This window comes from Galleria mellonella, unplaced genomic scaffold (genome assembly GCF_026898425.1).
Source record: "Galleria mellonella isolate WM207_F2 unplaced genomic scaffold, CSIRO_AGI_GalMel_v1 utg63, whole genome shotgun sequence".
NCBI lineage: Eukaryota > Metazoa > Arthropoda > Insecta > Lepidoptera > Pyralidae > Galleria > Galleria mellonella.
In genome coordinates, this window is record NW_026442130.1 from 7,920,793 (window position 1) to 7,932,320 (window position 11,528).

The 11,528-nt window shown below is 32.4% G+C and overlaps 1 protein-coding gene across 1 annotated transcript; it reads right to left on the minus strand.

The window, feature by feature from the left end:
- Positions 1 to 6,553: 6,553 nt before the first annotated feature.
- Positions 6,554 to 11,315, minus strand: LOC113521764 (uncharacterized). The gene is made up of 3 exons (XM_026907417.3): positions 10,262 to 11,315; positions 8,980 to 9,116; positions 6,554 to 6,795 (listed from the first exon to the last, which is right to left on the minus strand). Exons 1-3 carry the CDS (start codon positions 11,074 to 11,076, stop codon positions 6,617 to 6,619), a joined length of 1,131 nt encoding a protein of 376 aa, XP_026763218.1. The 5' UTR covers positions 11,077 to 11,315; the 3' UTR covers positions 6,554 to 6,616.
- Between the last annotated feature and the right edge of the window lie 213 nt (positions 11,316 to 11,528).

The window sequence follows — 11,528 nt, forward strand, 5'->3', positions numbered from 1 at the left end:
GGACCCACCTGACGATAAAGAACAACAGTAGCCTATAGACATGAGCAGCATCACGGATAGTTCGAAATACCTAAATTATAAAGCATGGGATTAAAGTGTTATGCCTCCACACCAGTTATTTCAGTGCTTAATTAATTCTACTAAGAAAAGGTCGAGGAATGGGAAGCAGCGTTCCTTTTAAAACATCATCAACAGCTAAATGCGATTGTCAACTCGCTTGCCAAGCGTCGCAACTATTGGCAAAAGCTCCTTATGAGGGAGGCCTAATTCAGCAATAAACAGGTTAACGGCTGATATGATGATGATGATGATGATAATTAACCCTTTGAGTGCCGACGAGCGCCATCGCGCTCGTGCGCATTACAACTAAAAGTGTCACGAGCGTCATAGTGCTCGTGAAACCAGTCGCTGTTTAGCTTGCTGTAAAAAAAATATTAAAATTGGATAATTTTTGGAGGAGATACAGTTTTTTTAGAGACAAGGGTAAATGACATCAACACAACAAAGATTTCTTTGGCATTTTTAAGTAGATATGAGTAAAAATCAATGGCACTAAAAAGGTTAATCCTACTTTTCGAAACAAAATACAGCCATACAAATACAACCGTGCTTCATAGATTTTATATATGGCACCTCTAAGTACGTACTACTATTTTACATATATACTCGGATATTTCTGATGACCTTAAAAATACTTATTAACTCTATGCGAAACATATTTAGATACTATTCCTTGACGAACTCGTAGTATGAAATCGTAGCTCAAGTTTATGTCTGTAAACATAAGCCTGTATCGTGAACAAAAGAAAGAAAACTAGTAAAACAAATAAATTAACAATAAGTTATTCTGCTGTCAAGAAACTTTGATGAAAAAAAGTTTTCGATGAAAGGAGACAAAATAATTAATTACCGGTAGTAATTATGTAAAAAAGATGCTTTGAACCTCACAGTACTTATATTATTATACACATTTAAAGTTACGAATGTTAGTTTCATATCAGCCATTAACTTCTGTTGAACATAAGCCTTTCCCATAAGAGGAGTTTTGCCAGTAGTTGCCACGCTAGACAGGCGGGTTAGCAACCGCAGTTAGACTTTTTTTTTGATGGGTGAAAATGGTATGGTAACCTCGCTTGCGCTAACGGGATACGCTGGCGGAGCACCAGTGAAGGGTGATAGATGAGAATGAAAACAGGCCAGGTAGCCCATCATGATGAATTCACCAGGAATTAACCATGATAGTTTCCAGGGAGAACCGCGAGGAGGTCGATCTGGTTGGGTATATTGCTAGCAATGGGATTTTCAGTCTCCGTTACTAACAATCCCTTTCTCCCCAAAGCCGCATAAATATTAAATATGACTACAACTGTTCTTGGATATAAAGATACAATGAAATAATCTTTTGAATACATTTTTTATACCATTAAAGTGGCAAACAAGCATAGAGCCCACTTGATGGTAAGCGGTTACCGTAGCCTACTAACACTTGCAATACTAGGGACATGGCACGTGCATTAGCGACATGACGATTTACATAGTGAAATATTTTTAGTGTAACAAGATCTTTGATACTTTGACAGTCACATTCAACTGGCAAAAACTTCATACGCCTTGATAATGTCTATGATTCAACAAAATTTCCTTTGCAAGTAAGAGTAGAATCGGGGGAATGGATAGTTAGTAATGCGAACTCTCTGTCCTATTACAAGGAATACACCCTGTCAGTTCGACCTTCACGTGGTCCCTTGGAAACCATCGTGCTGAATTTATCATTATACCATATCATTATCACTAACTAAAAAAAATAGAGTCGAATAGTAAGCAGTAGCATCATCTGCATTCTACGTTTTATTTACCTTTCTATTCTTCCTAAGAAGCTATTCCACGTAATGTCTCCACAATGGCGCTGAATCAATTAAGTTTTTTTATAGCACTAGTGACTTCTCTTTAGATGCAGCGAACTCAAGTGTGGTGATGGGAGTCGATTAACGCAAGTATCTCAGGACCGTTCCTTGAGGTAATCTATGGAAATATATAGTTATGTATATATATATATATATATATATATATATATATATATATATTTCCATAGATTACCTCTATTAGATATTATATATGTTATAGTTATATATAGTTAGTAATATATATATAAATATATAGGTTGGAATGCAAGTATACTGCAACTTTTATCGTAATTATCATTATTATTATTATAGTATAATTTATGTAATTACAGTGTACGGAGTCATAACATCGTAGTCTTCAGAACTTCTTCCCTCTTACCAGAGGGAGACTGCACAAAAGCCGTTTGCTTGGTTACCTCTGTCTCATTCGTGTTTCAACCGTAAAGCAGTCGTGTTTGCATGGCTGTGTTTCGGTTTGAAGGGTGGGATATGGCAGTGAATTTACAGGATACAGAGGCATATATTATTTTTATGGAATGGCAACATATGGTGGGTATCATGGGCGAAACAGTATACTGTGTTATATACATCATACTGTATATGTCTATAGGCTACGGTTACTGCTTTTCATTAGGCGAGCCGTCAGCTTCTTTAGCTCTAAGTTGGATAAAAAAAATGGCTACGCATGAGGAATATCATGAGCTCAAGTGTATTCTGTAATGCCCATGATGTTGTTCATGTTTATAGATGACGGGTCCCACTTTCCATCAGGTGGGCTATCAGCTTGTTTGTCATTCTAAGAACCGTAAAAAAATATGTATGGATACTTTCAGAGTATAGGACGAATAAAATATTATGATGCATTTCTCGTTTCTCCGCAGCATTGAAACGTGTCTAGGATTTGTCTTAAGTAGTCTGATGATAAAAAACAGTAGGTAATTTACTTAATTTATTGTTTTGTTTATTAATATATATTGCTTAAATAAATTTAATCAGTCTCATAAAAATATTTCCATATTTGCTCCATATAAATCAGGAAAATAATTTTACCAACTTTATTTGACGACTGTAGAATTATTTATGTACATACATACAAATGAGAAAGTATTATGTTATTATATTATTTATGCGTCTGTCTATTATCAGTAGTGAATTATAGCTAGTAATTAACAAAGAAAATACGAATACGATAAGTGTTTTATTACATAGCAAGCACTTATTTCAATATGTACCTATTTACGTGGGAATTTTATGTGAGCAATGTAATTATTTATTAATACTTATTTAGACTGTCTAACCGTTGTACAAAACTGCGCATCTAGAAACTGTTAATGATCTGAAAATTAAAAGTCGTAGGTAAAAACCAAGCTTGGGGATTGGTAATAACGAGGAATAGCTCCATAGCCTGCAATATATCCAGGGTAGTTGGGACATCGTAGTGTCAACCGTGGTCTAGGTGAATTCACCACTATGTGCCCACTTACCTAACTTCATCCCTGGCTAGTGCTTCACCAACGTAAACCAACAACGTAACCACCATCATTCATTATCTATCCATTTAAAAAAAGCTTTGCATCATCATTGAGAAGACCACATTTTGTTATTACACAGTTCTACTACAAATTCGTTATTACTGGCCACTTTTTAATCGCGACAAAAACTGAGTTAAGAGGATCGTTAATATTTCTAGACTCTTAGAGCAGTCGACATTTTGAATTTAAAGAAATAGATAGAGGAAATAGTTAAATATTCGGACATGTCTCCTTACAAATATGTCCACATCTTAAAAATATTTACTTCTATTGACAAACGGCTAAATACAAAGCGTAACAAAATAAGTGCGTACTATCGTAATGTTAATTATAATATTTACATATGAACAAAGACGTTGTCCTTAATTGTAGATTAATCATAACGTTATGGTAACGTATGTTCTGACCGAGATAACCTTAGTATCTAATTTAGTACAAATATTTTTTTAATCGTTGATAGGTAGTCCTTCCGATAACAAAATGACTAGACGACGAACTTTGAAATTTTTATTAGTATAATCCAATTTATTATATAGCGGATACAGATCGGTGCAATGTAATATGACATGTAACATGCACCATGCGTGTTACATGGCATATTTTTTCCATACATAATGAATGGAAAGGATTTACATCTACATTATGCCAATATATTATGAAAGGGAACTTTGTAACAATTTATCATGGTTTAGACGCCTTGCGCACGCGCATATTACGAACATTACAAATCGCGCCTGGAACCATTCGTGATTTATCGTATTTTCAGACGCACACAAAAGGGTGCGCACTGCGCAGTATGCGCGAAGTATTATTGTTGACAGACGATTCGGAAACATGACATGGATTAAGCTAAAAAGACAACGGATCTTCTTAGGCCTCCGAAATGGGCTCAGGTTGTGACTTCAAGGAGATTCTTCATATCCCAGTTTCAGTATCGTGAGCGACAATCTCCGAGTCGCAGGTTTCATTGGCTTCAGGGCCGGCATTTTCTGGTTGTGTGGTCCGGCATGGCATGGTTTTCTTCTGGGAGCTGGTCCCATTCTTGATGAATATAATATTACTTTTTTTATTATAAATAAGTAAGCTAAACGAACTATTGTTATAAATAATTGAATTATAGTTTTTTTTAGACGAGATATGGAGTGAAGAACATGGATAACGACGGGTCGTGCTTGTAGTAGATTGGTGGGAACGAATTCACGGTTCGAGCGCGGATGCATTGATCCGTCATTCTGCTTTTCAAACAAAATTATATATTTCATTGCAATAGTCTGTAAAGAACATATGAAGAAAATCCGATTAACAGACATTTTCAATGTATAAATCAAGATAGAAAGTTTAAAAATTTCATAGTGAAATTTTACTAGCCATCTTCCGTCTTATTTACTACAAAATAAGTAGTCCAACAATGAAAGCTTACTATGTGCGCTATTAATGCACGACCACTCTTATAAATTCTCTTTTAAGAAGTACCCTCATTAGCATTTTCTGTAAATTGGACACTTTTTGGGCCTTCTTGTTATATTTACTATAACACCAACAGTCGAAAAATGTCTCTGACTACCCTATTAAGAATTATAGTCGTACGTGAGTATTCATTTTAAAGGAAATGCGTCATTTATGACGTCAAAACTTTTATTAGGTGCTAACAAGTGAAACTGGTTCCATGTAATACGTAATATTTGCTCAATGATGCTTCTTGATTGCGTTCCTTATGACGATAAAATTTTACGATTCCAACATAAATTACCAACTACCTATCTAATACCATAAGACTCGTGTATATCTATAATAAGCTTAATTTATTTAGAAGTGATACACAGGTAAGTTTCTGCTTAAGAACTGTAATATAGATAACATGATAACATTTTAATTTGTCATCAATATTATCTTATGAAGTTGGCACATTCCATTAATGAATTTTCCATTCGTTATTAACATAAACATCTCTAAGTAGATCAGAAACATCGCAGACGCTGAAACCTTTATCAAACAATACAAATGCACAATTGTAATATGCGCAACGTTTGAGCAGGGATATGTAAGGACAGCTACTGAAACCCGTTATGTTAATATTTGCCTGTAGTCTCGGAAAGCATAGATAATAATGAGGCTCTAGAAATATCCAGTTTCCAACAATATTTTAAATACCATTTCCGTTGTGAGATTTCAACGAACACTATTAAAATATTTGATTATAACATTAAATAATGATACCCAATGTAGTATATTACAAATATATTTTAAAGACTGTATTGTTGCGCAATAGTCATTGGCGTTCTGAATTCAAATTCAAAATGACATGAATAAGAAAACTTATGTAATTGTATTGTATGCCCAATATATGGGTAGACTGTGTTAATTTCCTTTAAGACGTCATAAGCATCATACTAATTATTATGATGTACAACTCACAAAAAACATTTATTCTATTCTATTCTATTATACTACATTCGAATTCAAAATGACAATCTAAAACCTAAAGCACTTCTAAAAAAGAGTGGTTATAAAGAATAATGGTGAGAAGATTACTGCATATTACTGTACTTTAAGTAACTCGTTATATTTATGCCTACCTGATACAATTAGATATTTCACTAAGAACAGAAGCAGTTTGACCTTATTCATAATGGACTTTCTACTTTTTTTTATGCTACTTAGAATGGCAAACAAGTTGGTAGCCCATCTAATAGAAAGTGGTAACCATCACTTGTAGACATAAAGAGTACCATGGGCATAATAGAACATGAGATAATTTGTGGGAAAAATTATGGGAAAATTCATAAACCTGCAACTAAATAAATAAATACCATTTGATTGAATATATATCATAGCGCCATCTAGTGGGATTATGCAGAGTTTGTACTATCAACACTAAATACTAGATACTAAACAACTTTTAAACATTTTGTATATAGCAAACATACAGATCAATACAAGTAGGCATATTCATAAATACAAATGTTTAGAATGTGTGGACATCGAATCCACGACCAATGGAAGAGACAGTGTGTTAAATCGCCACTCGGACAGATCGTCAGAGTTTACAGAAGCTAAATATACACAAAGATGGATGTAAATTTTGAACTAAATGTCTATTTCATTAAAAAAAACAAGAACGTAACAAAATATTTATTGTACATATGTACATAAGATACACTTACAACTTCTTTGTAAATGCTAAAATTTGAGTTTGAAGTAATTTGAAGTATGTTTCTTTGTTGGTTGTCTGGGATCTGGTTGTTTTCCTTCTATTAACATTTTAATGTATCTCCCTTGTTGATCTGCTGGTAATTTCACACCTAATGCGTCGCAGTTTCGGATGATTTCAGTACAACCGCGTAAGTCACGATTCCTTACTGAAAATAATATGATATTATTGTTAATATTTATCTTTCCACGTTATATTGTCAATATATACAGTATAAATCTTAACTAGAAACAGAACAAAAACATAATTATTTACATTCAACAATAACATAGTATTGAAAATTCCACCGTTTACAAATTCAGACAAAAACATGTGCAGAGATTAATTATTATTTTAGAAACATTATTTTATAAGCGCTCTGATAAAAGGACTATGTTATGTGTATACGCTTAATAAAAACTTCCTCATTAGCTATTTATTTTTAGGGCAACAACAATGACAAAAGAGCATATGACTCGTCAAATATTCTTATCCCAATGTATGGAATATTGTGTTGACTATGGAAAATATAGTATTCGAACATATTACGCAGAACAATACTAACACGAGATGTAAGTACATCACGCTGGGGGAAGGGATAGTTAGTTATGTGGAACAACAGTCTTATTGCTAACAATATGCCCTATCAAGTCGACCTTCTATTGTCGCCCCTGGAAACCATCATCCTGAATTTCAGGTGTGTTCATCACGATGGGCTAATCGGCCTGTATTTTCATTCTCACCTATGATCGCTCATTAGTGCCCCACCAGTATACCGTTAGCGCAGCTGGGATTAAAATTCCATTATCATCCATAAAAAAATACATCACGTTTATTCTGATTAGGGTAGGCACGAAAAGAAAAAAAATCATTGAATTCAAATCTAGCCAACACCCAAATCCTTGTGTGTCAATATAGTCAATCAATTTCTAACTCTACGGTACTGGAGAACACTGCTAACAAATCAAGTGAATTCGGGAGATGGCGGCAGACTCGACCCCTTCTTGTTAAATTCTAATTTGATCAGCAAAATATGGACTTGTTGAGAATTATGTTTACCACAATGGTGACAATTGATAAAATCCTCAAATTCTTTATTTAGAAAAACAGTCATGAATATTTTTTTATACCACGAAGGTAGTAAACAATCATATAGGATATAATAGTACACAATTTTATGTAAAAAAGAATTATTTTTTTCAAAACCAAATAGTTTTAATTTTTTAATTTTAAGGGAAAAGAGCAAACTGTTCACCTGATAGGAAGCGGCTACAGTTTCCTACGAGTACTAGCAACACGAGAGGGGTGTTTTCTGTGCGTTGCTGGTCTTTTGAATACTTGTGGCACATTTTTTTTAAAAGCCTCATATTGTGGTAAGAAATTATAATGATAGAGAGGATCCCATTTCACAACCCAGATTCTCAGATAGTATGCTACGCACCCACTTACTCAGTGGTAGTATGGTATGCACCCACTCGCTTATTGATAGTATGCCATGTTCTAAAAAAATGTGCACGAGATCCAGGTATTTTGTGAGCAGTGCAATGGTAAAATAGTGATGAAAACACCAAGTTGTTTAATTTCTCAGAACATTGTAGACGTTAGAAATAACAATATCCGAATAAAAGCTGCTATATTCATCCATAAGTACCTACATGGAGACCGTAATCAGCACTACAATATTGAGAGCAGTGACCTTTTACACATATAAGTAGTACATATTGATAATACTGGCTTAATTTATCCAAAGTAGGTACTTCATTACAATAATGATTCTAAACATTATTTGTTTATATTACTATCTGAATATAAAAACATGGCTTTTTATCGTAATTTAATAAACGTAAGTCGTAAGATTTAATTTTTTAAAATGTATGAACTATTCGAGTAAGGGAGAGCGAACATAAGTTATATTTTTGTTCAGCAGTGGACAATTAAAGGCTGATATGATGATGCTAATTAATTATGCAAATTATTATTCATAAAAGTGTATGGAGAAAATAGAATGTTTAGTTACAAAAACAGCACTACAATGATGTTTTCGAATAAAGTTTGTTGCTGTGCTGATGAGGGCTTACTATAAATAAATTTTGTGAATTAGTAACCAATTTATTATAAATCAATTAATTAATAGCAAATTTATTTAACTTAGCAGCACAGTTATTGTTTATATTACATCTACATGTATAATAATTTTGCCAATTTTTACTGTTATGGCAAATGTTATAATCAAGTTACCTATTTTATAACAAAATGTTTTTAATTAAAAATATATATCTATATATATTTTAACTACTGTAAATGTTCATGCATAGAATAGTATGATTGTTCATTTATGCTACTTTATACTTACATTTATAATTGAATAGAATTTGCAAAACTTTGACATATTCCGACATCATTTTATATTTGAGTAGTGTTTGTAACAGGCGCATTACTGCATCTTCATTATATTCCTGTTTTAAAATGCTGATGGTGAAAGCTGTAGCTCTGAAAATATATTTGATTAAAATTGATTATATCCTAAATCCATATTTTTAGGGAATTATGATTATTCAAAGACTTCTTTGAAAGTTTTTCAATTCTATGTTCTCTTCCACCCAATTTTGGACAAGTTGAACTACAAATACAGTGACATGCGATTTTTATATATTACATTTCAAATAAGTAAGTATTAATACAAATATTTAAATCCATTATTAATATGGTTAAGTTGAAACTAGGTATGTAGAATATGTTACAACTTAATGTAAACATTAAGTTGTAACATATTCTAAAACTATATTTTAAAACTCCATACTACTTGTGGACAACAATGTAAAAACAAATTTAGAAGACTGTATAGAAATGAGTGAAAATGGAATAGTAACTCCACTTGCATTATTGATATATGCTGACAAGGCATCAATGAGACATGATGGGAAAAGATGAGTTAAATCAGCCTATTCTCACAACTAACTTCTGACTTAATAACAATTACAATGATTACCAGGGGGACTACATGGACATCAATCTGATGAGGTATATTGCCAGCATGGGGCTGTTAGACCCCATAGCTAAAAATCCCTTTCACCTTTACTGTACAGAAGACATATGTACTTTTGGTTTACGCATATTTCAGTTACCATATGCTTGTCTATATTTCGATTTGAAAGATGAGAGATGTATGAAAATACAGATTATAGAGGCATAAAATATTTTTCAGTATACTAAAAAGTGTATTTAGTAACATGTATGAAATATTAACTTAATTCTCAGAAATGGCAAGACATGAGGCACCCATGGTATCCTCCCATAGATATCACATTGTATTCTGTAATATCCATAGTGCTATTTCTATTTATTTAAAATTGTGTCCCCCAAAAACAAAAACCAACTTCAATAGAGACAAAACCAGTTATTTTAGTCAAAAAACTAAACTACTGAACCAATTTTGATAAAATTTCAATAGGACCAATTGGCAAGTATACCCTTTAAGATAGAAAAAATAATTTTAGGGTTTAAAATTGACAGAGTTAGTCAGTGACATAAAAAAAATACAACTGAATTAAAAACCTTCTTTTTGAGCTAGTGGAAAATGTTTTCCATCAAGTAAAATTAGGACTACATAAAAAAAAATATTATATAACACTTACTTATCCTGAACAATTTTCTGAAGCATTTCTGAACATTCTAAAAGGTCATTTGATAGCATTTGATCAGAAAACCATGTGCTTGACCAACAAATGTGCCAGAAGCACACCAACGGGTAATGATCATCCCAAATTTTACTAACTTCTAATACATATCTCTTAAATATCACTAATGATGCCTCCGATCTGTTCAGTACTGAATCATGAATGAGTTCTTTGAATATGGATCTATAAAAGGTCCTCAAATATTCATTATTTTTATATGCATCCATTAAAATTGCTAGACCTTTTTCTGAATTACCTTTAAAGCATTGTGCCTTAGCTAAATAATGCTGGAAACCTCCATTGCGTTTATTTATATAAGGGTCGACTTTACTGCAATACTTTTGGAGTATCATAACAATGTCAGGTTTGCCTGCAAGACTGTAATGTCTATAAAGCTTTTTTAAAGTCGGTCCACCAATGAATTTACGGTTATTAATACAATCTAACACCAAGTATTCTATATGTTTGTCTTTATTTTTAGATAAAAGTTGTAAAACCACTTTATCCAATTCCTCAGTAGTCATTTTTGATATATCTTGGTATGGTGACTCAGCCTCTGCAAAACCCCTTGTGCTTGTGCTGTTCAAGTCAAATACATTGTTTCTATTTACAATTTTGGATCGCTGTATCAAGTCATTGGTAAATGCATCTATAGGATCTATAGTAGCATAATAATAGGCGATATTCGGTGTAAACTTAGCATTTTTCAGAATATTGAGAAAGCGGTTACAGGGTTTTCTCGTTAACGTTAATCTCAATCCTAATACATTCATAATTTCAAATGTATTGTAATCTATTATTTATAATCAGCTGCTAATCATATTACCTCATACAACTGTTAAAACTTAAATTACCATTTTTCAGTACTTGTGGAAACATTTACATTTTTGATTAATATTTATTTTGTTATAATTATTTATTATATGAATTAATAAGAAAAAAATTAGAACATTTCTAAAAAATTAAAATATATTAATGAAATGACAAGCAAATAAACAAAGCAAGTGAAGGAATAACGAATTATGTCATTATGTCAATGTCAGTTTGACAATTCATGGTTATGTTCAAAAGTTACAATAGTATAGAATTTTTTTTTATTTCATCATTAATTATAAATTACTCAATACTTATTAAAATAATTATCTATGAAATGTCTATTTCAAAAAGTTATCACAAAATAGAACAAGTGATCAAGTGATTTACGTTATATATAAGTCAACACAGC

Excerpts from the sequence above, each read along its gene's own strand:
- LOC113521764 (XM_026907417.3), bottom strand. The coding sequence starts at position 11,076 with ATGAATGTATTAGGATTGAGATTAACGTTAACGAGAAAACCCTGTAAC. Across the intron at positions 9,117-10,261 it reads CAGAAAATTGTTCAGGATAA|AGCTACAGCTTTCACCATCA; the intron begins GTAAGTGTTATA and ends ATATATTTTCAG. Across the intron at positions 6,796-8,979 it reads AATTCTATTCAATTATAAAT|TAAGGAATCGTGACTTACGC; the intron begins GTAAGTATAAAG and ends TATTATTTTCAG.